Source organism: Hemitrygon akajei, chromosome 3 (assembly GCF_048418815.1).
Source record: "Hemitrygon akajei chromosome 3, sHemAka1.3, whole genome shotgun sequence".
NCBI classification, from domain to species: Eukaryota; Metazoa; Chordata; class Chondrichthyes; order Myliobatiformes; family Dasyatidae; genus Hemitrygon; species Hemitrygon akajei.
The window spans coordinates 194,567,217-194,595,205 of NC_133126.1; the positions used below are offsets into that span (position 1 = coordinate 194,567,217).

The following is a 27,989-nucleotide window of genomic DNA, read 5'->3' on the forward strand; positions in this document are numbered from 1 at the left end:
AATGCAGTAGGTAATCTTCTTGCTGTTGTAATGCAGGATACATTGGTTCAGTGCAGGGTTCATTGCCTGTATTTTGTTGTCTTCATTCAGCCTGTTGAGAACAAGATAATTTCAGACTTGAGCAATACAGTGGAATTACTAAATTGTTAAATTCAAGCTAGTAGGCAAGGTTAGTGGATGAGAAGCTCCACATTTAGCATATTCCTTTCCTGCGTTTGGACATGGTGGCAATGGACACAGTCCAGAGGAGGTTCACACGTGAACGATCCTAGGAATGAAAGGATTAACATAAAAGGAGCATTTAATGACTCTAGACCTGGACTCCCTGTAGTTTAGAAGAATGAAGGGAGATCTCATTGAAATCTATCAAATATTGAAAGTCCTAGAAAGAGTGGATGTGGAGAGGATGTTTCCAAAAGTGGGGGAGTATAGACCAGAGGGTACAGCTTCAGAATACAAGGACGCCCCTTTAGAACAGAGATTTGGAAGAATTTCTTTAGCTGGAGGGTGATAAATCTGTGGAATTCATTGCCACAGATGGCTGTGGAGGCCAGGTTAAACCAGAGGTCGATCAGATCTTGATTAATTATGGTGTCAAAGTTTACAGGGAAAAGGCAGGATAATGGGGTTGAGAGGAATAATAAATCAGCCATGATGGAAAGGCAAAGCAGACTCACTTGGTCGAAGGGCATAATTATGCTCCTCTGACTTACGGTCTTATTTCTTTGCAACCAGCTGCAACTTCGAATTTTTATTCAAGATGTTCCCCTCTAGTTTAACATTAGACATCAGCCTGAGGTCAGAATGTGCTGATCTAACAGAAAACTCATGACTGTACTCCAGCTCAATTAACTTATAACATCCAGCTGCATAGTTCCTCAATTGTGGAAAGAGTAGTCTGTCAAAATCAAAAGTCAAAGTAAATATATTATCGAAGTACATGTATGCCACCATACCCTGAGATTCATTTTCTTGCAGGTATTTAGAGGAAATTAAAGAAATACCATGGAATTTATGTAAAACTATACTAAACAAAGACCGACAAACAACCAATGTGCAAAAGAAGACAAATTGTACAAATAAATAATACAGAGAACATGAGTTATAGAAAGTGAGCTTCAGAAAAAAGGTTTCTGTCCCACCTGCCTGATGGTAGTAGTGAGAAGAGAGCATGGCTTGGATGGTGGTGGTCCTTGAAGATGGACGTCGCTTTCTTGTGTAAGGGGTTACCAAACATCAAAATACAAGTGAACAACGTGAAACAGCAGTAGATTTTGGCAATATGAATGCACTGGAATGTAAGAATCTCTTGCAGAGCGTAATACCCAATACATCAGGGCCATATCCCTTTCTAAATGAAGTGCTGCCTCAACCACTATCATCAAAGTTCCCCATTATCCAGCCATGTCAGCTTTTCAGTTACCGCTGAGCAGCAGATGCAGAAGACTAAAGTCCCACACCATCAGGTCCAATAACAGCTACTGTACTTCAGTTCAACTATTCAGTTCTTGAACCACTGGCAAAACCCTAATCACTACAGTTTAGCAACATTATGATGATGTTGACCACTCTGTACTAAAATGAACTTTTTTTTGTTTTAATTGTATTCTTTCTTGTAAAAGTTGTGTATAATTTATGCTTAATTGATTTTTTTTTCTTGTGAATGCTGTTTATTGCCTGTGATGCTTGTGCGATTAAGGATTTTCAATGCACATGTGCATACCCGTATTGGAATTGGTTTATTGTTGTCACATGTACCAAGATACAGTGAAAAGCTTGTCTTGAATATTGTTTGTATATATCAAATCATTACACAGTGCATTGAGCTACAATGCAGAATAAAGTGTGGAAGGTACTGGAAGAGTGCAATGCAGGTAACGATAAAGGTGCAAAATTGTAATGAGCAAGATTCTGATGAGGTCAAGAATCCATCCTATCATACAAGGTTTGTTCGAGAGGCCAATAACTTTGAAATAGAAGCTGTCCTTGAGCCTTATATGTGCTTTCAGGCTTTTGTATCTTCTGCTTGATGGGAGAGGAAAGAAAATAGAGTGGGTGGAGTCTTTCATTATAGACAATAGACAATAGGTGCAGGAGTAGGCCATTTGGCCCTTCTAGCCAGCACCACCATTCACTGTGATCATGGCTGATCATACACAATCAGTACCCCATTCCTGCCCTCTCCCCATATCCCTTGACCCCACTATCTATAACAGCTCTATCTAACTCTCTCTTGAATGCATCCAGAGACTTGGCCTCCACTGCCTTCTGGGGCAAAGCATTCCACATATCCACCACTCTCTGGGTGAAAAAGTTTTTCCACATCTCAGTTCTAAATGGCCTACCCCTTGTTCTTAAACTGTGGCCTTTAGTTCTGGACTCACCCATCAGCGGGAACATGCTTCCTGCTGCCAGCGTGTCCAATCCCTTAATAATCTTATATGTCTCAATCAGATCCCCTCTCATCCTTCTCAATTCCAGTGTATACAAGCCCAGTCGCTCCAATCTTTCAACATATGACAGTCCCGCCATTCCGGGAATTAACCTTGTGAACCTATGCTGCACTCCCTCAATAGCAAGAATGACCAAAACTGCACACAATACTCCAGGTGGGGTCTCACCAGGGCCCTGTACAGCTGCAGAGGGACCTCTTTACTCCTATACTCAATTCCTCTTGTTATAAAGGCCAGCATGCCATTAGCTTTCTTCACTGCCTGTTGTACCTGCGTGCTTGCTTTCATTGACTGATGTACAAGAACACCTAGATCTCATTGTACTTCCCCTTTTCCTATCTTGACTCCATTTAGATAGTAATTTGCCTTCCTGTTCTTGCCACCAAAGTGGATAAACTGCATCTGCCATACAATTGCCCACTCACCCAACCTGTCCAAGTCACCCTGCATTCTCATAACATGTTCCTGACATTTCACACTGCCACCCAGCTTTGTGTCATCAGCAAATTTGCTACTGTTACTTTTAATCCCTTCATCTAAATCATTAATATACATTGTAAACAGCTGCGGTCCCAGCACCGAACCTTGCGGTACCCCACTGGTCACAGCCTGCCATTCCAAAAGGGACCCTGGCTGTTTTACTCTGGCTACAAGAAATATGGAGTCCAATGATGTGATGTGATGTGCTGGGCTGTGTCCACAACTCTGCAGTTTCTTGCAGTCACGTGCAGAGCAGTTGCCACACCCATCTATTACGCATCCAGACAGATGAATTGACAAAAGTTGGTAAGGAACGACAGGGACACGGTTGAATTTCTTTACATTCTGAGGAAGTAGAGGTGTTGCTGAGTATTCTTGGCCATGACATCAACATGGTTGGACTAGGACAGGCTATTGATGATGTTCACACCCAAGAACTTGAATCTCTCCACCCTCTCAAGTACAGCATTATTGATGTAAACAGCAACATGTTCACCTCCTTTCTGAAGTCAATGACAAGGTATTTTATTTTGCTGACATTGATGGAAAGGTTGTTGTTATGACACAGTGTTACAAAGCTCTCTATCTCCTTCCTGTACTCCAACTTCATCAGTATTTGAGATGCAATCCACTGCAGTGATATCATCCGCAAACTTCTAGATGGCGTTATTTGGAATTTGGTCACACAGTCTATATTTTAGTTTTATTGTCACCAAACAATTGATACTAGAGCATACAATCATCACAGTGATATTTGTTTCTGTGCTTCGTGCTCCCTGAATCAAAGTAAATATAATAAAAATTTAAATTATAAATCATAATCAGAAAATAGAAAAGGGAAAGTAAGGTAGTGTAAGTCAGGTCCGGATATTTGGAAGTACGGCCCAGACCCGGGTCAGGATCCGTTCAGCAGTCTTATCACAGTTGGAAAGAAGCTGTTCCCAAATCTGGCCATACAAATCTTCAAGCTCCTGAACCCTCTCCCAGAGGGAAGAGGGCCAAAAAGTGTGTTGGCTGGGTGGGTTGTGTCCTTGATTATCCTGGTAGCACTGCTCCAACAGTGTGCAGTGTAAAGTGAGTCCAGGATGGAAGATTGGTTTGTGTGATGTGCTGGGCTATGTTCACGATCTTCTGCAGCTTCTTCCGGTCTTGGACAGGACAACTTCCATACCAGGTTGTGATGCACCCTACGGTGCATCTATAAAAATTAGTGAGGGTTTTAGGGGACAGGCCAAACTTCTTCAGCTTTCTCAGGAAGTAAAGGCGCTGGTGGGCCTTCTTGGCAGTGGACTCTGCTTGGTTAGACCAAGTCAGGTCATTTGTGATATTCACCCCGGGGAACTTAAAGCTTTTGACCTGTTCCACCTGCGCACCACTGATGTAGATGGGGTCATGCTACTCCTTCTGAAGTCAACAACCAATTCCTTCATCTTGCTGACATTGAGGGATAGGTTATTGTCTTTGCACTATGCCACCAGGTTCTTAATTTCCTCTCTGTACTCAGACTCATCATTACCCAAGATACGGCCTATAATTGTGGTGTCATCAGCAAACTACAGGGAGTAGAGTACTTGTGCATATGACAATAAACTCGACTTTGACTTATAATAATTAGATTTTTTTAAAACTACTTTAAAGTATTGAAAACAATAAAAGCATTCTGTGCCAACATTCATCTTGCTTCATCTGGGCTGCATCACTGCTGGCCTTCAAATGATTGCCGAATGGGAGAAAATCTTTCAGTAAAGCACTCAAAGGTCTTTGATGATAAGCAAGAACAAAGCACAGAGAGCAGATTAAAATAGCTTTCTAAACTTTAAATAATCACCCACTGATTGTGTTAAAAATTGACAACTAATCACACAAACACATTTTGCATTCCAAGCATGATTAAATGAGAATTCAGATGCACATTCAGTAAAATGGTTGCTCAACAAACACAGCAAAAAAGAGGTTTCTTACAAATGTACACCAGCCTGTGAAATGTATCAAATATAATATGCAAGATGAGGACTGGCAAATGGTTTTCAATCCAGATAAATGTAAGGTATTGCATTTTGAGAGATGCAGTGAATGGTAGGGCCCTGAGGTGTGTTGTGACAAAGGAGGGCAAGTACATAGTTCGCTGAAGGGGTGTCACAGGTAGACAATAGACAATAGGTGCAGAAGTAGACCATTCGGTCCTTCGAGCCTGCACCACCATTTTGAGATCATGGCTGATCATCTACTATCAATACCCGGTTCCTGCCTTGTCCCCATATCCCTTGATTCCCCTATCCATAAGATACCTATCTAGCTCCTTCTTGAAAGCATCCAGAGAGTTGGCCTCCACTGCCTTCCGAGGCAGTGCATTCCAGACCCCCACAACTCTCTGGGAGAAGAAGTCTTTCCTTAACTCTGTCCTAAATGACCTACCCCTTATTCTCAAACCATGCCCTCTGGTACTGGACTCTCCCAGCATCTGGAACATATTTCCTGCCTCTATCTTGTCCAATCCCTTAATAATCTTATATGTTTCAATCAGATCCCCTCTCAATCTCCTTAATTCCAGCATGTACAAACCCAGTCTCTCTAACCTCTCTGCGTAAGACAGTCCAGACATCCCAGGAATTAACCTCGTGAATCTACGCTGCACTTCCTCTACAGCCAGGATGTTCTTCCTTAACCCTGGAGACCAAAACTGTACACAATACTCCAGGTGTGGTCTCACCAGGGCCCTGTACAAATGCAAGAGGATTTCCTTGCTCTTGTACTCAATTCCCTTTGTAATAAAGGCCAACATTCCATTAGCCTTCTTCACTGCCTGTTGCACTTGCTCATTCACCTTCAGTGACTGATGAACAAGGACTCCTAGATCTTTTTGTATTTCTCCCTTACCTAACTTTACACCGTTCAGATAATAATCTGCCTTCCTGTTCTTACTCCCAAAGTGGATAACCTCACACTTATTCACATTAAACGTCATCTGCCAAGTATCTGCCCACTCACCCAGCCTATCCAAGTCACCCTGAATTCTCCTAACATCCTCATCACGTATCACACTGCCACCCAGCTTAGTATCATCAGCAAATTTGCTGATGTTATTCTCAATGCCTTCATCTAAATCGTTGACATAAATCGTAAACAGCTGTGGTCCCAATACCGAGCCCTGTGGCATCCCACTAGTCACCACCTGCCATTCCAAGAAACACCCATTCACCGCTACCCTTTGTTTTCCATCTGCCAACCAGTTTTCTATCCATGTCAATGTCTTCCCCCCAACGCCATGAGTTTTGATTTTACCCACCAATCTCCTATGTGGGACCTTATCAAATGCCTTCTGAAAATCGAGGTACACTACATCCACTGGATCTCCCTTGTCTAACTTCCTTGAAAAACTCGAATAGATTAGTCAAGCATGATTTACCCTTGGTAAATCCATGCTGGCTCGGCCCAATCCTATCATTGCTATCTAGATATGCCACTATTTCATCTTTAATAATGGACTCTAGCATCTTCCCCATCACCAATGTCAGGCTGACAGGTCGATAGTTCTCTGTTTTCTCCCTCCTTCCTTTCTTAAAAAGAGGGATAACATTAGCCATTCTCCAATCCTCAGGAACTGATCCTGAATCTAAGGAACATTGGAAAATGATTACCAATGCATCCGCAATTTCCAGGGCCACCTCCTTTAGTACCCTAGGATGCAGACCATCTGGACCTGGGGATTTGTCAGCCTTCAGTCCCATCAGATAGGTAGATCAGGTAGATAGGGTGGTAAATCAAACACACTTGAGATTCTGCAGATGTTGGAAATCTTGAGCAACACACATGAAGTGGTGGAGGTACTAAGGCAGCATTTGGCATGTTGGCCTTTATCAGTCAGGACATTAAGCAATGGAGTTGGAAAGTTATGTTGCAATGTTATAAGACATTGGTGAGGCCTGATTTGGAGTATTATATACTGTTTTGGTCACCATTATAGGAAAGGTGTTATTAAACTCAAAAGAGTACAGAAAAAAATTTGTCAAGATGTTGCCATTTGTTGGGGGCCTGAGTTGCAGGGGGAGGTTGCATAGCCTAGGATTTTATTCTCTGTAAAATAGGAGATTTGGGGACGGGATCTTATAGAGGTATATAAAATCATGAACTGCCTAGTCAGGGTGAAAGCACGGTTTTCTTCCCAGGGAGGTGTGTTAAAAACATGAGGACATACTGTAGGTTTAAGATCACAAACAAGAGAATTTAAAGGGATATCAGGGACAGTTGCCAGAAATTGTGGTTGAGGTGGGCAAATTAGCAACATTTAAAAGACATCTACATAGTACATGGATAGGAGAGTTTTAGAGGGCTATGGGCTAAATCCAGACTAGCTCACTGTGCAAAACAGTTGGCATGGACGAGTTGGGCTGAAGAGCCTGTTTGCATGTTGTATGACTCTCATATACAATCCACTTAGAGAGAGAGTGGCAGGGTGGACTAAAGCATTGAGGCCTGAGAGAAGAAAACAAACTGGAGTTCAGCCCCACCTCTCCATGTCAGTCCAGATCCTCACCTGAACCCGCCTAATCTGCCTGCATTTGACTCATCTCCCTCTCTTATTGATACTACTATTGGGTGGGAGGGACAGCAGGTTCAGGAACAGTTATTGGGTTCCTGGACTGGTATGGATGGCTAAACTCGCCTCAGAGCTGAACTGACTCCGTAGCCTGTGGACTCACTTTGGGGGACTGTAGCTCATGTTCTCAGTATTATTTGTTTCTATTTAACTATTTGCACAATTTGTCCTCCTTTGTACATTGGTGGTTTGTTATGGATTCTATTCTATTTCTTTATTTTCCTGTGGGTGCCTGCAAGACAATGGATCTCAGTGTTGTATTTGGCAAACATACTCTCAGTAGCCACTTTCTTAGGTATCTCCTGAACTGAATAGAGGCCACCGAGTACATGTTCAAGGTCTTCTGCTGCTGTAGCCTATGCACTTCAAAGTTCGACGTCCTGCACATTCAGAGATGCTCTTCTGCACACCACTGTTGTAACACGTGGTTATTTGGGTTATTGTCACCTTCCTGTCAGCTTGAACCAGACTGGCCATTCTCCTCTGCAGTCTCTCATTAACAAGGCATTTTCACCCACAGAACTGGTGCTTACTGGAAGATTTTTGTTTCTCGCACCATTCTCTAAAAACTCTAGAAACTGTTGTGAATGAAAATCCCAGGAAAATTGAAGTTTCTGAGATACTCAAACCATTTTGTCTGCTACCAGCAATTATTTCACGGTCAAGGTCATTTAGATCACATGTCTTCCCCATTCTGAAGTTTGGTCTGAACAACAACTGAACCTCTTGACCATGTTTGCATCCTTTTATGCATTAAGTTGCTGCCGTAGTTGGGTGATTAGATATTTGTATTGATGAGCAGGTGTACCTAATAAAGAGGCCACTCAGCTGGGGAAATACAATCCAATTAATTGAATAATCTGGGATTTAAAAGTGATCATCATTAACAGCTATCATATTCACATCTGAATTGCCTTCAGGGAGCAAAAGGCTCGTCTTTACTCAGAGCCACATTTATGAAGCAAAATGGCTCAGCAGAACACCCAATCTAAGCACAAGCAAATGAGGGAGATAATGCTGGATTTACCCGCCATGTGATGCACCATCAATAACTCTCGGAGACGGGAGGCAAACGATAGGCTTTTATTAGCTGCAAACATGACAACATCTTAGAGACTGAGGGAGGAGCAGTGCCTCCAATCGCCTTTATACAGGGGTCTGTGGGAGGAGTCACAGGAGCAGTCAGCAGAGGGGCGTGTCCAGACAGGTATACACATAGTTTACTACACCATGCCCACATCCTCTGATGGCAAAAGAAAACACCACCATGTGAGGAAATAGCTACAAGCATTATTTTTCTATTTAGAGCATATATGTCAAACTCAAGGCCCGCGGGCCAAATCCGGCCCGCGGTGGAATTATCTTTGGCCCGCGAGATACTATCTAATTACTATTAAAGCTGGCCCCAGTAATCGAAGCGCCTATGGCATATGATATGGCCAATGCTGAGTTTATTCAGGTACCAGGTTTTCAGGGTTTTTAGTGTTTATTCCGCAGTCTTCTTCATAAGAAACGGAATTTGTAAAGTGAAACACTTTGTAGTTATAGCAGAGACTGAGACACATGAGAGCAGGCTGAAAAAACGGAGGCAACGAAAGCTCCGTTCGCACGCGTCTGACTGATCCGGCCCGCATGAAGCTGCATTTTGCTCAATCCGGCCCGTGACCTAAAATGAGTTTGACACCCCTGATTTAGAGAGACAACCCAACAGTCCCGTGCCACCCATTTGCACCCATGTGACCAATTGAAAACCAGAGCACCCGGAGGAAACCCATGTGGTTACAGGGAGAAAGTACACTTCTTATAGACAATGGCAGGAAATGAACCCAAGTCGCTGGTGCTGCAATAGTGTTACTCTTAACCGTTACACTACCCTGAATTTATTTCGACTGATTGCATGGATTACTGAAGTGAGTAAACTTGTATTAGCAGCATGACGATTTTTCTTAAAATACCCAAATGAAATAACATCCAGTGTGGGAATGAATGACAGAAAATAGATAAATTTACAATGAAATGATCTTTCCAATTGGTAATATTAATTTATTTGGACTAATTATTTGGAAAACACTGCTGTTATGTTTTGTAATTCCAAACAACAAAACTAATTCAAGGGAACCATGGAGCTTGGAATAACGTGTACTCTAGTTTTGTTTTTACTTTAAGCAAGGTGTGTATGTATGATACGGTGGCATGTTGACATATGCCATTCATATATTTTGTACATATAGCCATAATTAATTACTTCAACAACTAAGACTGATTAATCAAACTAACTATTTACAATATTGCGCAAATATCTCAGATAAATTAAATACACAACACTTGCCGTTCATAAAGAAGGAAAAAGGCTTGCTGGTGACTGTAGCCTTTCAAGATTCTGTCTGGTTTGAAATCCATGTCAAACCCCTCCTCCAAAAGCCATACGAAGTAAGAGGATCACTCTATGCCAAAAAATAATTCTGATGGCAGCTGCAAATGACTAGAAACCTCATGTTCAAACTTTTTCCACAGTTCTGTCCCAATTGCTGTATCCTGCAGATGTACAGCTCTCCAGGCCTTTGCTTTTCCATCAAATTCCAGAGGAGTCTTATTATCAATTTGATCAACACAAGCTTCTATAGTGAATTCCTGTGTAATGGGGAATTGAATGCTTGCACTTAATACTCACCAACATACAGTGCGTACAAAAAGTATTCACCCCCCCCCCCCCCCCACTCCCTGGAAGTTTTCATGTTTTGTTTTACACCATTGAATCACAGAAGATTTAATTTGGCTTTTTTGACATTAATCAACAGAAAAAGACTCTTTCATGTCAAAGTGAAAACAGATCTCCACAATTATTTAAATTAATTATAAATATAAAACACAAAATAATTGATTGCATAAGTGTTCACCTCCTTTAATATGACACACCAAATCATCACTGGTACAGCCAATTGGTTTTAGAAGTCACATAATTAGGTAAATAGAGATCTGATTTTGGAGAGCTTTGTGCTGTCAAGCTGTTTCAATTGATTGTAATAAAGATACACCTGGATCCAGAAGGACTAACTTCTGGCGAGTCAGTATCCTGGCAAAAACTACACCATGAAGACAAAAGCTCTTCAAGCAACTCCGCAAAAAGGTTACTGAAAAGCACAAGTCAGGAGATGGATACAAGAAAATTTCCAAGTCACTGAATATCGCTTGGAATAAAGTCAATCATTAAGAAATGGAAGGAATATGACACAGGTCTGTCTGGAGCAGGCCGTTTTCAAAAACTGAGTGACTGTGCAAGAAGGGGACGAGTGAGGGAGGCCACCAAGAGACTATGACAACACTGGAGGAGTTACAAACTTCAGTGGCTTAGATGGAAAAGTGGCAAAGAGAAAGTCACTGTTGAAAAAAATTCACATGAAATCTCAGCTAGAGTTTGCCAGAAGGCACGTGGAGACTCTGAAATCAGTTGGAAGAATGTTCTCTGGTCTAAAGAAACCAAAATTGAGCTTTTTGTCTATCAGACTAAACACTATGTTTGGCATAACACTGCACATCATCAAAAACACACCATTCCTACCGTGAAGCAGTGGTGGCTGCATCACGCTGTGGGGATGCTTCACTGCAGCAGCCCCTGGAAGGCTTGTGAAGGTAGAGGATAAAATGGATGCAGCAAAATGCAGCGAAATCCTGGAGTCTACAGGAGAAATGTGACTTGGGAGAAGGTTTGTTTTCCAGCAAGACAATGACCCCACTTATAAAGCCAAAGCTACATAGGAATGGCTTAAAAACAACGAAGTTAATGCCCTGGACTAGCCAAGTTAGAGTTCAGACCTAATCTCATTGAGAATTTGAGGATGGACTTGAAAAGGGCTGTTCACTCACGACCCCGAACACTCTGACAGAGCGAGAGCAGTTTTGTAAAGAAGAGTGAGGTAAAATTGCAGTACCCAGATGTGCAAAGCTGACAGACTTATCTATACAGACTCAAGGCTGTAATTGCTGCCAAAGGTGCATCCACTATACATTGATTTGAAGGGGGCAAGTACTTACGCAATCAATTATTTTGTGTTTTTAGATCACTTTGTAGAGATCCATTTTCACTTTGACACGGAAGAGTCTTTCTCTGTTGATCAGTGTCAGAAAAAACTAAATTAAATCCACTGGTATTCAGTGGTGTAAAACAATAAAACTTGAAAACTTCTGGGGGCACTGTACAAGCCGGGTTGTCTTCTTTTTCCTGTACTGACATTAATGTACTGATCAATAAAAGAAGAAGATTTAGTAACTTTCAAATGGAATATACAGTGTAGGGAAGTATATGGTTACGCACTTCAATAGAAGTAATAAAGCTGTAGATTATTTCTAAACGGGGAGCCATTTCAGAATTCAGAGGGGTCAAGGATTCACATATTTTGTACATATAGCCATAATGAATTACTTCAACAACTAAGAATGATTAATCAAACTATTTACAATATTGTAATTACAATATTTATAATATTCAGGATTCCTGAAAGGTTAACTTGCAGGTTGAATCAGTGGTAAGGAAGGTGAATGCAATATTAGCATTCATTTCAAGAGGACTAGAATTGGGCACCATGGTAACGTAGTGCTTAGTGCCATACTATTACAGCTTGGTGTATTCCAAAGTTCAATTCTGGTGATGTTCTGTATGGAGTCTCTGTACATTCTCCCTGTGGAATGCACGGGTTTTCTCTGGGTGCTCCAGTTTCCTAAAAATGTCATGGTTTTTCATGTGATCATCTAAACAGCTTGTAAACAGTGTGTATAAATGATCATGTGAATAGTCAGAGGCTTTTTCCCAGGGCTGAAATGGTTTCCACAAGAGAACACAGGTTTAAAGTGCTGAGGAGTACATACAGAGGGGATGTCGAGCTAAGTTTTTTACTCAGAGAGTGTTGAGTGAGTGGAATGGGCAGCCAGCAATGGTGGTGGAGGCAGATACGATAGGGTCTTTTAAGAGGCTTTTAGATATGTACATGGAGCTTAGAAAAATAGAGGGCTATAGGTAATCCTAGTAATTTCCAAGGTAAGGACATGTTCGGCACAACCTTGTGGTCCCAAGGGCCTGTATCGTGCTGTAGGTTTTCTACGTTTCTATGTAACCTGCCTCTGCGGCTTGCTCAGGTAGTGCGTCCTAGATCTTCATGATCTCTGGGTGGAAAAAGTCTTCCTCAGATTCCTCCTTCCAACACAAGTCCTGTGGTTTTCCCTTCTGCTGAGCTTGGTATGTTTCCTCTTCAGCATTGGATGCTTACGGGAGAGTTGACAGAGGCATATTAAGATTGCGAGAGGCACAGATAGGTTGACAGCTCGTAGCTTTCTCCAAGGGTTAAGATGTCTAATACCAGAAGGCATGGATTTAAGGTGAGAGGGGGCAATATCAAAGATGATGTGCAGGGCAATTTTGAGTGATGGAAGCTTGGAATGCACTGCCAGGAGTGGTGGAGGGTAGCTGATATGAAAGGGGAGTTCCAGAGGCTCTTAGAAAGGGACATAAATGCGCTGGAAATAAAAGCATATGCACATTGTGTTGGCAGAAGTGAATAGTTTAGTTGTGCATCTGATTGGCAGCAGTGTCAGATCGGTTAGCACAATTGCTCATTTGATCGGCAGCACTGTATCGAAGTGGTTAGCACAATTGTGCTTTTGAGGTAGCACAGTATTGGAGCGCAATTGCTTTGCAGCACCAACAATCATCGATCGGGCTTTAATCACCGCAACTGTCTGTAAGGAGTCTTTGCATTCTCCCAGTGAATGTATGGGTTTCCTCCTACATTACAAAAACATAGAGTTAGGGTTAGGTTTAGCACGACAACATTTGTGAGCTACCCCCAGCATAACCCTCAGACTGTGTTGGTCGTCAATGCAAAATGACACATTTCACTGTATGTTTGATGTACCTTCACTGTTCTGGAAAAGAACTATTTTCCTTTGGGAATTCCCAATTCGAATTACATTTTCTGTGAAGGTCTAATGACATTCCTTCCATTTTATGAAGCTGCAAGTTAAGGATGAGCTTTATCTATCACGTCAAAACATACAGTGAAATGCATCATTTGCTTCAAATCAAATCAGTGAGGATCGTGCTAGACAGCCTACAATTAGCTATGCTTTTCTTGCCTCAGGTCTTTCCTAGTTTGGGACAACTCATTATAGGAAGTATGTGATTAAACTGGTAAGAGTGCAAAAATGATTTACAAGAATATTGCCCAAATTCGAAGGACTGATAGAAACATAGAAAACCTACAGCACAATACAAGCCCTTTGGTCCACAAAGCTGTGCCGAACATGTCCCTACCTTAGAACTACCTAGGCTTATTCATAACCCTCTATTTTTCTAAGCTCCATGTACACATCCAGGAGTCTCTTAAAAGACCCTATTGCTTCTGCCTCCATCACCACTGCCGGCTGCCCTTTCCATGCACTCACCACTCACTGTATAAAAAACTTACCCCAACATCTCTTCTGACCCTACTTCCAAGCACCTTAAAACTACTCCTTCTCGTGCTAGCCATTTCGGCCCTGGGAAAAAGCCTCTGACTATCCACACAATCAATGCCTCTCATTATCTTGTACATCTCTATCAAGTCACCTCTCATCCTCTGTTGCTCCAAGGAGAAAAGGTTGAGTTCACTCAACCTATTCTCATAAGGCATGCTCCCCAATCCAGACAACGTCCTTGTAAATCTGCTCTGCACCTTTGCTATGGTTTCCACGTCCTTCCTGTAGTGAGGTGACCAGAACTGAGCACAGTACTCCAAGCGAGGTATGACCAGGGTCCTATATAGACAATAGACAGTAGGTGCAGGAGTAGGCCATTCGGCCCTTCTAGCCAGCACTGCCATTCACTGTGATCATGGCTGATCATACACAATCAGTACCCCGTTCCTGCCCTCTCCCCATATCCCTTGACCCTGCTATCTATAAGAGCTCTATCTAACTCTCTCTTGAATGCATCCAGAGACTTGGCCTCCACTGCCTTCTGGGGCAGAGCTGCAACATTACCTCTCAGCTCTTAAACTCAATCCCACGATTGATAAAGGCCAATGCACCGTACACCTTCTTAACCACTGAGTCAACCTGTGCAGCTGCTTTGAGCATCCTATGGACTTAGACCCCAAGATCCCTCTGATCCTCCACACTGACAACAGTCTTACCATTAATACTATATTCTGTCACCATATTTGATCTACCAAAATGAACGGCTTCACACTTATCTGGGTTGAACTCCATCTGCCAATTCTCAGCCCAGTTATGCACCCTATCATTGTCCCGCTATAACCTCTGACAACCCTCCACGCTATCCACAACACCTCCAACCTTTGTGTCATCAGCAAACTTACTAACCCATCCCTCCACTTCCTCATCCAGGTCATTTATAAAAATCACTAAGAGTAGGGGTCCCAGAACAGATCCCTGAGGCACACTACTGGTCACCAGCCTCCATGCAGAATATGACCTGTCTACAACCACTTTTGCCTTATGTGGGTAAGCCAGTTCTGGATCCACAAAGCAATGTCCCCTTGGATCCCATGCCTCCTTACTTTCTCAATAAGCCTTGCATGGGATACCTTATCAAAAGCCTTGCTAAAATCCATATACACTACACTTACGTCTCTACTGTCATCAACGTGTTTAGTCACATTCTCAAAAAATTCAATCAGGCTCGTAAGGCATGACCTGCCTTTGATAAAGTCATGCTGACTATTCCTAATCATATTATGACTCTCCAAATGTTCATAAATCCTGCCTCTCAGGATCTTCTCCAACAACTTACCAACCACTGAGGTAAGACTCACTGGTCTATAATTTCCTGGGCTATCCCTACTCTCTTTCTTGAATAAAGGAACAACATCTGCAACCCTCCAATCCTCTGGAACCTCTCCCGTCCTCATTGATGATGCAAGATCATGTTATAAAAGGAGAGGTTTAAAAAGCTGGGTCTTTATCTCAGAGACATACATAAAATCATAAAGGGGATTGAGATAGCTGCATTTTCATCTGCTGCAGACAGCACGAGACAAGCTGGATTGCTTTCATCTGTGGCTGACTGGTGAGAGATGAAGAACTGCTGTACGCTTGGCCTTGCAGAAATGTGGCTCCAGGTCAACGCTCCATGCACAGTTAATATTCATGACCTGCCACTAAGGAAATTGTGCTAATATTATTTTGTGACCGTATGTGCTATTGTAATTATAAATGCTGTGTCCAGCTGTATATACTGTGTTTTGCACCTTGTCTCCAGAGAAACATTGATTCATTTAGTCTAAGATATAATAGCAGAATTAGGCTATTTGGCCTATTGAGTCTGCTCTGCCATTCAATCATGACTGATCCTTTTTTCCCCTCCACAACCCCATTCCCCAGCTTTCTCCCCATATCCTTTGATGCCATGTCCAACCAACAAACTATCAACCTCTGCCTTCAATACATCCAACGACCTGGCCTCCAAAGCTGCCTGTGTTAACAAATTCCACAAATTCACCACCCCCTGGCTAAAGACATTTCTTTTTTAAATGGACACCCCTCTATCCTGATGATGTGCCCTCTTGTCCTAGACTGTCCCACCATGGGAAACATCCTTTCTGACTAGGCCGTTCAACATTTGAAAAGCTTTAATGAGATCCCTCATCATCCTTCTAAGTTCCAGCGAGTACAGACACAGAGCCCTCAAATGTTCTTGTATGATAACCCTTTCATTCCAGGAATCATCCTTGTGAACCTCCTCTGGGCCCTCTCCAATGCCAGCACATCTTTTCAAAAATGAGGAGCCCAAAACTGTTCACAATACTCAAGGCGAGGCCTCACCAGAGCCTTACAAAACCTCAGCATCACATCCCTGCTCTTGCATTCAAGCCCTCTTGAAATGAATGCTAACATTGCATTTGCCTTCCTCATCACCGACTCAACCTGTAAGTTAATCTTTAAGGTATTCTGCACAAGGACTCCCAAGTTCCTTTGCATCTCAGATTTTTGGATTTTCTTCCCATTTAGAAAATAGCCTGCACATTTATTTCCACTACCAAAGTGCATGACTATGCATTTTCCAACATTGTTTTTCATTTGCCACTTTCTTGCCCATTCTCCTAATCTGTCTGAGTCCTTCTTCAGCCTGTTTCTTCAACCCTGCCTGCCACTCCACCAATCTTGGCAACAAAGCCATCTAGTCCAGCATTTAAATCATTGATATACAGTATAAAAATAAGCAGTCCTAACACCGACCCCTGTGGAACACCACTAATCACTGGCAACCAAACAGATAAGGATCCTTTTATTCCCACTCACTGCTTCCTACCAATCAGCCAAGGCTCTAACCATGTTAGTAACTTTCTTGTAACACCAGGGGTTCTTAACTTGGTAAGCAGCCTCATGTGTGGCACCTTGTCAAAGGCCTTTTGAAAGTCCAAATATACAACATCCACTGCATCCCCTTTATCTATCCTAATTGTAATCTCCTCAAAGAATTCCAACAGGTTCGTCAGGCAAGATTTTCCCTGAAGGAAACCACGCTGATTTTGTCCTATCTTGTCCTGTGTCACCAAGTATTCCATAACCTCATCCCTAACAATTGACTCCAACATCTTCCCAACCACTGAGGTCAGGCTAACTGGTCTACAATTTCCTTTCTGCTGCCTTCCTCCTTTTTTAAAGAGTGGAGTGACATTTGCAATTTTCCAGTCCTCTGGCACCATGCCAGACTCCAAAGATTTTTGAAAGATCATTCTAATGCCTCCACAATCTCTAATGCTACCTCTTTTAGAACCCTAGGGTGCATTTCATCTGGTCCAGGTGACTTACGTATGTACCCTTCAGCCTTTCAACTTTTTGAGCACCTTCTCCTTTGTAATAGTAACTGCACTCACTTCTCTTCCTTCACACTCTGCAACATCTGGCACACTGTTACTGTCTTCTACAGTGAAGACTGATGCAAAATACTCATTTACTTCATCTGCCTTGTCCTCCATTATTTTTCCTCCAGCATCATTTTCTAGTGGTCCTATATCCACTCTCATCTCACTTTTTTTACATACTTAAACAATTTTAGCTGTATATAAGTGCACAGTTGAATGACGATAAACTTGAACTTGATGTGGTATGTAAAGAATATACAAATTCTCTTTACCTGCTCTGCTTTAGCTTTATCAAAGGCCAGCTGCTGTTTCTTCCTCACTTCCTCCTGCGTCAGTGTACCCCCTAAAACAATAAATTCCACTTGTAGGTATTTGCTGTGGGTGAACTGAGAGTAGTGTCTCACATCAAAGCACTGACTAATTTCAAAATCCATTTAAATATAAAGTTGTTTTAAAAAATTATGAAAAGCATTATATACACTCAGTGGCTATGAAGTGGCTGCTGATTTGTATGCTCATAGCCTACCTTTGCTGTAACTCATCCACTTCACTGTTGATGTGTTGTGTGTTCAGATTTGTTCTTCTGCACATTTTTGTAGTAATGTGTGGTTATTTGAGTGGCTGTCACCTTTCCGTCAGCTTGAACCAGTCTGGCCATTCTCCTCTGACCTCTCTCATTAATGCATTTTCACGCACAGAACTACAGTTCAGATTTGTCTGAAAATCCCAGAGGATGAGCAGCCTGAGATACTCAAACCCATCCCATCTGGTACCAACAATCGTTTCATAATCAAAATCACTTTAACTGCATTTCTTCCCCATCCTGATATTTGGTATGAACAACAACTGAACCTCTTGACGATGTCTGTATGCTTTTATGCAATGAGTTACTGCCACATGATTGGCTGATTAGATATTTGCATTAACAAGCAGGTGTACAGACAGACAAAATAAAGTGCTCTCTGAGTGTAAATTTCCCTTTTCCTCAGCATGAGATGCCAAACACTATAAGACATGTTTTTAAGCTTAAAACATGAAGTATAAGACTGAAGAATAAAGGAGATGTGAAGGGCAAATAATTTTTTTTTTTTTTTACACAGAGAATGTGTAAAGAGGTGTCTGGAATGGGATACCAAGTGGTAGTCATGGAAGCAGGTAGTTTGGAGGAGTTTAAAAGGCTTTTAGATAAACTTATGAAGGGAATAGAGGGATATGGATGATACACAGGAAGAGGACATTTAGTGTAAATTGGTATCAAGAGTGGCACAACATTGTGCGCCAATGGCCTGTCCAGTGCTATCCTTTTTTTTTGCTGTTATCAGAAAATATAGAGTAATTTCAACAAATTTTATGACTATCTGCCTATGATATTAAACCTAATTCTGATGTCACATGTTGATTTACATAAAAACTCATCCTAAAAGGTTGATTGTTTGTTCATTCATTTCGATGTATGCCACCTGACCTGCTGAGAACCTCCAGTATTTTGTGTGTGTGTTCTTTTGTAGAATCTCTTTTCACGTTTGTTCTTTGCTAAAATACTCATGGATATTACTTCAGTTACTTGAATAACTTGCACACATCCTTATGCTTTGTTCCATCCCACTATTAAATCCAGTGCATTTCATTACAAGTATTGTGCTGACACTACTGGATTTCTGAACCAAAGGATTTTAATACTCAGGGATGTGAAGTCATAGTCCTTTTATGAAAGAGCGTGAATTTTTGAAAGCTGAAAATTATAAATCAACGTTTTGTGTTTGTGAACAGGGAAACAGTCCATGTGGTAAAATGACAAATTATTTTTTTCACTAATGTTTGTATCCTATTTGTTTGGCTCTTGATATCCCAAGCATCAAAACTGATGTTTAGTAAACACAAAGTACACTGCAGATGCTGTGGTCAAATCAACAAGTACAAACAAGCTGGATGAACTCAGCAGGTTGGGCAGCATCCGTTGAAAGGAGCAGTCAACGTTTCGGGCCGAGACCCTTGGTCAGGACTGAAGGAGGAGGGGGCAGGGGCCCTATAAAGAAGGTGGGGGGAGGGGGAAGGTGCAGGTAGAAAACCAATCAGTGGAAAGATCAAGGGGTGGGGGAGGGGAAGCAGGGAGGGGATAGACAGGAGAGGTGAAGAAGGAATCTAAGGGGAAAGCACTATGGGTAGTAGAAGAAGGCAGAATCATGAGAGAGGTGATAGGCAGCTAGAAGAGGAGGCAGAGTGAAAGTGTGATAGGGGAAGGGAGAGGGAGGGAATTAGCAGAAGTTGGAGAATTCGATGTTCATACCAACTTCCAGTAATTCCCTCCCTCTCCCTTCCCCATCACACTTTCACAAGGTGCTACACCTTGTCTAAGGGTGACCTGCAGGCTAGCAGCTGGCAGGACCAGTTTTCACCCCCTACGGTAGAGACTTATCTCCACCCTGCCACCCACTTTCCAACAATACCACACCCAAAGAATTGTCTTTACTCCCCCTCCCTTTAACTCTCCTATTCCATTCCCTATTCTGGTTTCACACTCATCCCTTCTCTTCTCCTCACCTGCTCATGACCTGGTGACCCTCCTATTTCCCTTTCTCCCATGGTTCACTCTCCTATCGGATTCCTCTTTCTTCACTCCTTTACCTTTCCACCTAACGCCTCCCAACTTCTCACTATACCCCCCCAACCACCTTCCACCTGACCTGGTCTCACCTGTGACCTTGTACTGCTTCTCCTCTCCTCCCAACCCCTCCTTATTCCAAATTCCTCCCACTTCCTTTCCAGTCCTGATGAAGGGTCTCAGCCCAAAATATCTACCCTTTGTACCACTTCATAGATACATCCTGACCTGCTGAGTTCCTCCAGTATTTTGTGTACATTACACTTCAATGCTTATTTTGTGTATGGTTCTACATTAGCCTTGAAGAAATATTATTTTACTCACCAACACTGCTTGGAATGATAGAAACTTGTCTGATATTTCGACGTTTCAGCTTTTCCAAGGCAGCCAACTCTGCAGCTGCTTCTAGGTGGAAGCCAGATTAATCACATATTAGATGACAGCATTCATTCTGAACATCTCATTCCACAGCCTGCTTGAAGCATTCCCAGTCACCTGTAGTTTAACCACTCGGCCACAACTACGCTACAGTTCAAATAATCAGGAGAAAGCAGCTCTGTTCTCTGTGCAGTGCTAGCTTGCAACCATCTGTGGAATGAAGTCATCAATGAAATGAACAGATTTTAGGTCTCCTTTTCTTTCTATTCCAAAGACAAATAGTTAGAGCTGGTAAGTTGTTGGCATGCTATAGTGCCGCTGGTAACATGGCAACTCTTGCAGTTGCCCACTACAATCATAAAACACAGAACATTACAGCACAGGAACAGGCTCATTATTCCACAATGTTGTGCCGAATGAAATAAACTAATAATCTAATGACCAACTAAACTAAACCTTATGCCTACACAATTTCCATATCTTTCATATCTTAGACCATACAACATAAGAGCAGAATTAGGCCATCTGGCCTATCAAGTCTGTTCCGGCGTTCAATCATGGCTGATCCTTTTTCTGTATCTCCTCCTCAACCCCAGTTCCCGGCCTTCTACCCGTAACCTTTGATGCCATGCCCAATCAAGAACCTATCAATTTCTGGTTTAAATACACCCAGCGACTTGGCCTCCACAGCTGCTTGCGGCAACAAATTCACCACCATTTGGCCAAAGAATTTATCTGCAGCTCTGTTTTGAAACGGCACCCCTCTATCCGAGGCTACGCCCTCTTATCCTAGACTCTCCTACCATAGGAAACTGTCTAGGCCTTTCAACATGCAAAAGGTTTCAATGAGATCCCCCTTCATCCTTCTGAATTCCAGCGAGTACAGACCCAGAGCCATCAAATATTCCTCACATGATAACCCTTTCATTCCTGGAATCATGAAGTCTCTAGTGTATCTGCCTGCACCACCAACTGCAATTTTGGTCACAGATCAGCCATCAAATAGTGAAACAAGCTGAGAGGGAAAGGTTCTCTCTGGGTTATGAACACCAATTTATGGACAGCTGTAAATACGAACGAGTGTTTGAGAAACTGTTGGGATGGATTTGCCAGCCGCTGCAGGCACCATGCTGCTTGGAAGCTTTTGAAAGTGTGTAGGATGCGCTGACATTGAAGAGGCTTCAGAGGAGATTAATGAGAATGATTCTAGGAATGAAAAGGTTTTCACATGAGGAGCAATTGAACGCTGTACACGTTGGAGCTTAGAAAAATGGTGGGGGGGGGGAGGGTACCTCATTGAAACCTATCAACTGTTGAAAGGCTTAGATAGAATGGATGTAAAGAGGATGTTTCTATAGTGGGGGATTTTACGACCAGAGGGCACAGCCTCAGAATAGAGGGACATCACTTCAGAACAGAGATGAGGAGGAATTTCTTTAGAGAGAGGGAGGTGAATCTGTGGAATTTGTTGCTACAGGTGGCCATGGAGGCCAGGTCATTGGCTGTATATAAGGACATGTTGTTAGGTTCTTCATTAGTCAGAGTGTGAAAGGTTATGGGGAGAAGGCAGGGGAGTGAAACTAAGAGGGAAATGGATCAACCATGATGAAATAGTAGAGCAGACCTAATGGCCCGAATGGACTAATTCTGCTCCTAGGTCTTATGGACTTATGGAGGAGATTTACCAGAATGCTGTCTACATTAGAGAACATGTTTTATTAAGATAGGTTGAGCAGGCTGGGGCTTTACTCTTTGGAGCATAGGACAATGAGAGGTGATTGGTAGAGGTGTCCAAGATGATTAGAGACAGAGTAGACAGCCAGAGACTTTACCTCAGGAACAGAAGCCTTTTGTCACCTGGGGACTGCCTGTAAATGATTTCCTCCTATTCTAATGCAGATTTATAGGAGGCTGGGATACAGCCAGCAGCATCACCACCAACTCATGCACTGTGAACAGCAATAGCTCACATACTAACATTTTCCTTTTGATTTATGCAGGAATCCTGAGATTTTAGTTCATTTACCTTCAGGGCATCACTTTCTGCCAAAGAACCCTGGCCAGACACACTGTATATAGACAGCAACCTAGAGATGGTGAAGCAAGCAACACCCAACTCCAGATTACCACAAAAAGCAAAAGCACTTTTAAGTCCAAAACTATTAATCAGACTTCGCAAATAATTTTGCACTGAGGCTTCTTTAAAAAGGGAAGCATTAAGTGATTAATTCTGTAAAGGCAAAACTGGTAAATCAAAGTCAAATTTATTGTCAAAGTGCAAGTACATGTTCAGGATGGTTTAATGTCATTTCCAGTACACAAGTGTAAAGACCATATGACATAGGAGCAGAATTAGGCCATTCAGCCCAACGAGTCTGCTCCATTATTCCATCATGGCTGACTTATTACCCCTGTCAACAATGTTCCCTCTGAGGTGTACGTGTGTGCACACGCACACTTCTTTTCCTGCGAGCGCACAAACGCATTTCAACTACACAGAAAAGGTTGTTACCCTCTACCTCGTTGGCATGTTAAGCATATTTTGCAATCACATTTCCTTTTCCCATTTCTGATGCAGATGGTGTTGACAACATGGAGTTTGCAATGATTTTTCTGCAGATTTTAGAACTGGATTATTTATACTGTTTTTATTGAATAAGTTATTGATTCACTCTGTGCAATTCCAAAGAAACAAAGGGCATGAAACACAAAAGAACTGCTAGTTCATTTAAAGCAGAATGGCTTACTGAAACAGTAGAAACTGCTACACCAAACAACAAACTGGACTTGGTAGTTTACTTCCACTTAAAAATTCAGTGCTCACATATTGTCACCATTGGGCAAAAAATTGGACAGCACTATTTTTGTGCACACTAGTCATTACAAATTAGAGGGAACATTGCCTCCCAACCCCATTCTTCTGCCTTCTCCCCACAACCTTTGATGCCTTTAGTAATCAAGAACCAGTCAACTTCTGCTTTAAAGATACCCAATGACTTTACCCTTTTACAGCCGCCTGGGCAACAAACCCCATAGATTCACCACCCTCCGGCTAAAGGAGAACATAACAATTGTTATTCCAGATCTGATGCAGCACAAAAAACAGATAAAGAACACAATAAATATAAATAGCTTATTAACATAGACTGATTGTATGCCCATAAAGTGACTATAAGCACAGAAGTATCTATACAAAAGGTATCGCTGATAAAATAGTGGTGGTGGGAGGTGTGATGGGGTTGGTAAGTGGGTGGATGTGTTGATCAGCCTTACTGCTTGGGAGTGTATGCATCATGTAATAAGTCATGTAATAAGACCAAATCAGTCAAAATTAAAGCACCTGTAACACTACAGTGTATTTTGTTTTGGTTTTATCAATGCTAGTGAACTATACTAGGAAATCAGCAAGAACGAACAGAATTTCCTTTAAATTTTTCTACAAGGTTATAATTACTTTCTATTGTGCCTCTCACAGTCTAGGCATGTTGAAGAATATAATGCAGCCAATGAAAATGAAGCACATTTTAAATGTCACAGCTATAATGAAAGAAATGCAGCGATTAATTTCTCCACAAACTCCCACAAGTATCAGGTTGATAATGAGTACACAATTTTCATGGTCATTTCCACAATATTTTTTATGATCTAGAAAGCCACTGAATCTATTCCAGATCTCAGAGCAAAACAATCAACTCACATTGGGTACCATGGTACTGTAGTGGTTAATGCAAGCAATTGCTTCACTTTCATTGGCTACATTATATTTTACCACATACCTAGGCTGTGAGAGGCACTATAAAAAATAATTCTAACCTTGTAGAAAGATTAAAAGGAAATTCTGTTCACTCTTGCTGATTACAGCTGGGGTCATTGGACTTTAGAGTTCAATTTCAGCACCATCTGTAAGGAGTTTCAGTGTTTTCCCCGATTTTACTGTTATCTTACTGCAATGGCTGCAACCCACCACTGTAGAAGTGTAATCTTGAATCACCATGCATAATTTTAAAAGATTGCAATAGTTAAATAGAAATTTAAGTAAATCTTATGCTTTACTTTTCTTCCAAGGTTTTAGGAACAGCTTTTCCCCCCTCTACCATCAGATTTTTGAACCGTCCATGACAGTACTTCACTATTTTGCTTGTGTTCTACATTCCTTGAGCAAGGTACTTAACCTCACATTGCTCTGCGACGACACTGGTGCCAAACTGTATCGGCCCTTGCCCTTCCCTTGGACAACATCGGTGGCGTGGAGAGGGGAGACTTGCAGCATGAGACTTGCACAACCCTGCCCAGGCCTGCGCCCTGTAAGCTTTCCAAGGCGCAAATCCTTGGTTTCTTGAGACTAACGGATGCCTAAATTTATAGTAATTTTATATATTGCACTGTGCTGCTGCCACAAAACAATAAACTGGATGACAGTGATAATAAACCTGATTCTGAGAATTCATAATAGTCCAGATGTTATTAATCAAAGAGATAAGAACTAAAGATTGATTAGATTTATTTATCACATGTATATCAAAATACACAGTGAAACGTACTGCTTTGTGTCAACAACCAACACAGTCCAAGGATATTCTGGGAACAGACTCCAAGTGTTGCCACACTTCTGTTGCTAACATAGCATGCCCACAACTGACGAGACCTAACCATATGTCTTTGCAATGTGGCATGAAACCAGAGCACCTGGAGGAAACCCATATGGTCACAGGGACTCAGCAGGCCAGGCAGCATCGATGTTTTGGGCTGAAACCCTTTGCAGGACTGGAGAGAAAAAGGTGAGGAGGAGATTTGAAAGGTGGGGGAAGGGGAAGAGAGAAACGCCAGGTGATAGGTGAATCTTGGGAGGGGTCAAAAGGGTTTCAGTCCAAAACGTCGACTGTAATTTTTTTGCAAAAAATGCTGCCTGGCCTGCTGAGTTCCTCTGGCATTTTGTGGGAGAAAACACCAGCTCCTTACAGACAGTGGCAGGAATCAAACCTTGATTTGTGATTTGTTAGCACTGTAAAAGGATTGTGCCACCCACAAAAAACTGTACAGTTCAGGAATTCCCCACAGTAATACAGGAACAGAAGGTAACCACTCACTCTTACTTGCCTTTGCATACTTCCTACTGACGGTCAATTGCTCAGCCTTCAGAAGCAAGTTGATAACTTGGCCTCAGCCAGGAATTTAACATGAAACTAACCAGGCACAGTAACAAATTCCAAAAGCATAAAAGGGAGGGAAAAAAACAGTAAAACCTTCATGGAAATAAAATGCTTACTTTTCTGTAAGTCACTCCTCTTCTTCTGATCTGGTACCGTTACAGAATATGCACCATGACTGGAAAAAAAGAAAGATTTATTAAAGGCTGTAAAAAAAAAAGTAGCAGTTTTGACCATCAGAAATCAATGTCAACTGACTCAAAGGCATCATGATAACTACTGATACCACAAGCATTGTGCTATTGGCAGCCCAAAATCTGAATTATACATTTAGATGTGTAGAGAGAAAGGAAAGGCTAGGGAGGGTGGATGTGACAAAAATGTTTCCTGTAGTGGGGCGAGTCTAGGACCAGAGGGCTCAGCCTCAGAAGAGAGGGATGTACTGTTAGAACAGAGATAAGGAGGAATTTCTTTAACCAAAGGGTGGTTAATCTGTGGAAATCGCTGCCACAGATGGCTGTGGATGGCAAGTCATTGGGTATACTTGAAGTAGAGGTTGATAGGTTCTTGATTAGTCATGGTGTCAAAGGTTATGGGGTGAAGGCAGGAGAATGGGGTTGAGAAGGATAACCAGCCATGATGGAATGGCAGAACAGACTCGACAGGCTAAATGGCCTAATTCTGCTCCTGTGTTTTGTGGTCTTATGGGAGGAAAGGAAATAGAGCTACAGTTAAAGAGTTTGGATTCAGTTAGTTAAAAGCTTAGATTAATGGTCAGTGTTAGAAACTACCATTAGCAGACTTGTAATTTATTTCCAATTCTCTGATTAAAATTCAACATCACTAAACCCGATGATTTAAGTTACTATCACACTCCTGTGAGAACTAACTGTACATAATTGGGTGCTCTATTTGCCTAGCCTGGGAAAGCAACAACATTTCAGAAAACAAGACACCTATTAAATTTGATTCTTTATGAAATACGAACTCTATACTGTATATAAAATTCCAAATTCAAGAAAAGACTTGCAATTCCATCATGCCTCTCCTGATTTGAAGGCTTCCTGAAGTCCATCATAGATCAAGTTCAAATTTATTGCCCTTCAGCCATACACATATATCCTGCCAAATGCAACAATGCTCCTCCAAACCAAGATGCATAAACACAGGGACATAACTCACGCACTACACATAAAGTAATATTACCACAAATAACAAAGTGTATTTACAATGCAAATTAAAGAGTATAACTGGCGTTTCAGATGTGATAAGACCTGGTGGTGGCAGGGTGTTCAGTAGTCTCATGGCCTGGGGGGGCGGGGTGGGATGGAAGAAGTTGTTTCCCATCCTAACTGCAACTAATCTGCTTTGGACGCAGTGAAATCTGATAAACAAGAATGTGAAAATGACCAGATTATCAATTTTAGTTATGTTAAAGTTATAGTTTAGAGGAAATCCATGATAATTTCTCCCATTTTTTTATACTGTGCCATAACACACCTACACTTATTCAAGAGAATAAATGAAATGTGAGTTTAATGCATCATCCTAAAAGGTGCCACTGCTGACAAGGAAGAAGCTCTTCATTAAAATACCGAGGAGCAGCACATCTAGAGCAATGCTGTTACAGTGCCAGTGACCTGGATTCAACTCTGTCACTGTCTGCATGTCCCCCTCGTGACTGCGAGGGTTCCCATCTGGTGCTCCGGTTTCCTCCCATATGATAGATGTAAGTTATTTGATCACATGAATGTAATTGGAACACAGACCAGTTGAGCTAGAAGGGTCAATTATGATGTTTCATCTCTAAAACCATTGGGCCGTAGCTGGCACAAGACTAATTTTGCACCAGATAACTTGTCTTATTTGCAAAACATTCAAATAGGAACATGGGCGTCTATTTATAGTTTAACCAATACACCTACACAAATTCTGTGCAAGCCATTATGTTAGTTTTCAGTTTCTTAAGTATTAGAAACTGAAACCATTGTGCTGCATTGCAGGGGCTATACCACAACAAGTTTGTTTTTCTGCTTCACGCCAGAGCAAGGGACTTATTCCACAGATCTCTTACCAGTAAGTTGTTTTTTGACCAGATTTGGGCGGAGATGCATTTTGATTAGTGGTACTACATTTTTGTAGTACCATAGAGTTATCCTTATCCCCACGCTGGCTTGTGCTTGAAATTTCACCTGAAACTTTTGTTTTACTTGAACTTTTCCTAACACCTGTATCTGTGAGTGAACTTCTACCTAGTCCTGTACCAGTTCCTAAGCCTGTACCTGTCTTTGCACCTCTACCTCTCCGAGGAGCCTTTCCCATCCCATCTCTATTTGTTGTTTCATCCCTACCCCGATTCTCCTCCCGAACTGCACCGAGCTGACCCGCCCTTGTAACCGACTTAGCTCTGCTCACGACGGAATAAGACATGTCCGGAGAGAAACTGCAAAACCCAAAGTAATGTTCGTCTCTCGA

At 41.9% G+C, this 27,989-nt stretch overlaps 1 protein-coding gene across 2 annotated transcripts; it reads right to left on the bottom strand.

Annotated features, from left to right (window-relative positions):
- Window positions 1-44: 44 nt before the first annotated feature.
- Window positions 45-27,989, bottom strand: LOC140725771 (uncharacterized). Of its 2 annotated transcripts, none has more exons than XM_073041657.1 (5): window positions 27,589-27,989; window positions 25,634-25,692; window positions 20,314-20,394; window positions 17,660-17,730; window positions 45-91 (listed from the first exon to the last, which is right to left on the bottom strand). In XM_073041657.1, exons 1-5 carry the CDS (start codon window positions 27,942-27,944, stop codon window positions 83-85), a joined length of 576 nt encoding a protein of 191 aa, XP_072897758.1. In that variant the 5' UTR covers window positions 27,945-27,989; the 3' UTR covers window positions 45-82. The 2 variants fall into 2 exon arrangements, with proteins under 2 accessions (XP_072897758.1, XP_072897757.1); XM_073041656.1 differs by lacking the exon at window positions 45-91 and adding an exon at window positions 10,287-13,306.

Coding starts and splice junctions, on each gene's coding strand:
- LOC140725771 (XM_073041656.1), bottom strand. CDS start 27,944: ATGTCTTATTCCGTCGTGAGCAGAGCTAAGTCGGTTACAAGGGCGGGT. Junction 20,395..25,633: donor GAGGAGTGACTTACAGAAAA/GTAAGCATTTTA, acceptor GCTTCCACCTAG/AAGCAGCTGCAGAGTTGGCT. Junction 17,731..20,313: donor TATCATTCCAAGCAGTGTTG/GTGAGTAAAATA, acceptor TTATTGTTTTAG/GGGGTACACTGACGCAGGAG.